Source organism: Austrofundulus limnaeus, unplaced genomic scaffold (genome assembly GCF_001266775.1).
Source record: "Austrofundulus limnaeus strain Quisiro unplaced genomic scaffold, Austrofundulus_limnaeus-1.0 Scaffold1612, whole genome shotgun sequence".
NCBI lineage: Eukaryota > Metazoa > Chordata > Actinopteri > Cyprinodontiformes > Rivulidae > Austrofundulus > Austrofundulus limnaeus.
In genome coordinates, this window is record NW_013954014.1 from 252 (window position 1) to 2,949 (window position 2,698).

At 40.3% G+C, this 2,698-nt stretch overlaps 1 protein-coding gene across 1 annotated transcript in view; it reads right to left on the reverse strand.

Moving 5' to 3' along the window:
* Nucleotides 1-1,575: 1,575 nt before the first annotated feature.
* Nucleotides 1,576-2,698, reverse strand: part of lrch4 (leucine-rich repeats and calponin homology (CH) domain containing 4) — a gene marked incomplete at its 3' end in the record, with an annotated part of 40,977 nt that continues 39,854 nt past the window's right edge. Inside the window, 1 exon segment of the mRNA XM_014033055.1 lies at nucleotides 1,576-1,713. Coding sequence (XP_013888509.1) covers nucleotides 1,576-1,713 — 138 coding nt within the window.

Below are 2,698 nucleotides of genomic sequence, written 5' to 3' on the forward strand. Positions count from 1 at the left end.
TCCTCAGAACTACACTGTTGAAAGTCCTGAACTGATTGGTCTCAGTTCTAAACCTGCCTGCAGGAAGCCTGACAATGTTTATAACCTGTTTCACAGCAGCCACGTTTTCATCCAAGTTTATTGTGGATTTTGAGCGAACTTTTAAAATGTCACAAAAAAATAAATGCACATCAGATGTGTTTCCATCAACTGGCTTGGAGTAAATCAACCAGGCTACACAAAATGTAATCATGTCAGATGTTGATGTTACACATGTCTGTAGTAAACAGGAAGTAAAGTCACAAACTCACAGGGACACATCTCAGGACAATGGAGGGACGTTATCAGGAAAGTGTTGCTACTAGTGGGAAAGTTGTGATTATTCTGTCATATCAACTAGTATTGATGATGTTACTGCTGTCTGGAGACGTAGAGAAAGAAATGTAATTCTCTTCATGTTATGGTAATATGCAGGAAGACGACAACAGCAGGAGGAGGGTCCAGCTGCAGCCGCTACAATTATTGGACAGTGGAAACAACTGACTGAGGTAAATGTTTGCTACGTCAGAACTTATTCAGCAAATCTGTTTCCATCTCCCCTTTTGTGCATTAACTCCTTTTCAGAAAATCCAAAAAAACAAAAACAAAAAACAAACACCTCAAGCGAGCATAAAATTTATTTTGTGAAATTGAGGCAGCTTTTGCAAATTTTGCCGTTTCCATTCAGCTTTTCTAAGGCGGTACTTTAAAATTCAAATAAAAAACGATGATTAAAAAAGGCTAGTCGAGGGTGGCAGCATCACGCTGTGAGGGGAGTTATCGGCAGCAGAGACTGGGAGACGGGTCAAGGTTCTGGCCCACAGGACTCAGGACCTCAGACTGGACTGAAGGTTCAYCTATCAACATGACCAGGACCCGAGGAGACACACAGGAGGACTGAAGGCCTCTGCATGCTCTATCAGAACTGATGAACTCAGCTCTCATTGTTGCATTATTCTGTTCACACCTTCTCATCACAACTCGCAGGAAAATTTTCCACCTGCCTCCAAACAGAGACTTACTGCTGAAAGTGCTCAGATGCTACACTTTGCTTCAACCATTCGCTTAAAAAAAGATAAATAAAACAAAACAAAACAAAAAACATTTTGTACAGAAGAATCCATCTGCATCTGTGGAGCTTTAGCCAGGACAGATTTGTGGATGAATAACAGCAGATCTGTGGGTTCTTCTTTTAGTTTCTGGAGTGTAGACTCCAGCAGGAAGAAACCCAATAGGAGGATTATCTCAGGAGCTCTGCTCTGTGTCTCAGGAGCTATGAAAGGTGTGTGTGAAAACAAAAGCAGAACAACCACGTGACAGTGCGTCGACTGTTTGGCTTCGGATGGAGAATGTGGAGACCCTAGGGGACACTGAATGTTCTGGAGAGGACCAACCAGTCCATTATAAAAGCCGGATTCGTTAAAGGGTCTGAATATTTATAGAAATGTATTTTATTTGTKCCTTTTTAATAAATTACCAAAACTGTATAAAATGTTTTTTTGCTCTGTTTCTGAGGGTTTCTGTCAGGAACCGAACCATGGAGTGGTCCAGACTCACCACTGCAGGGGAGGGAATGTGAATGATTGACACGGAGCGGGGTCGGATGTGGTTGACCAGCTGGCAGAGGACGGTACCGTTGGACAGAGCTTCACCCAGATCTTCTGGCAGAGCCACTTTCAGCCGAGACTCCAAAGTCTGAGGAATTAGACAGATGTTTGTTCTTTAACCCAGTTACTGCACTAACTACATATTACACACATACACARAACCAGTTTGTAATATCACATGTGGAGCTCCTCAAGTTTCTGTACTTAGTCCAAAGTTATTTATTTTACATGTGAAAGACATGGTAAATGTRTYAGGACTTTTAAARTGTGTTTTATTTGCAGATGATACCACATTTTTTTGTTTGGGTAAAGATGTAGAACGRATGTTGGCCCAGGCCTCCYKWGAAAGAGAGAYCTGGGATCTCAATGGGATTTGCCTGGATTAATAATGGTAAATAAATAAAATAAATATTGTTGGAGACGATGCAGATGAGAATTATAGAGTCAGTGAGGTGAAGCTTTTGGGTGTAATCATCAAGGAAAAGCTGACATGGAAACCTCAGATAAATTAAGAATTAAAGTTAAGAATTAAAATAGCTAAATTTATTGGAGTACTGTAAATAGTAAGGGAGTTAATCAATGATAAAACTCTGTATATGTTGTAYAGGGCTGCAACGATGAGTCAACATAATAGACGATGTCGATTATAAAAGTTGATGCAGAATTTTAACACTGAAGAATCATAATAATTACCCACATAAATGTTCATTTGTGACTGTAATGCAGTCCTTGAACTGCTGGGGGCAGAATCGCTTCTATTGTTTGTGGTTGCTTTGTTTACAAAAGAAAAAGAATGTGGCGTACCGCTCTGCAAACCACAGAAGAAGCTGTGGACAAATCAAAGAGCGATAATAGCMGGACAGAGAAACGATTGTGTCAAAGAGAGAAAAAAAACAAGACTTAAACTTTCCATAGTTTGCTACATTTTACTGACAATCAATCAAAGAAAGAAAAATGAAGACTCAGTTATTCCATGGCAGCACGTCGGCAGCAGAAACATGATCACATCCATAGGCATAATTTGCAGGGGGGTTATGACCCCAAAAATAATTTGATCCAGTCAATATACTCCC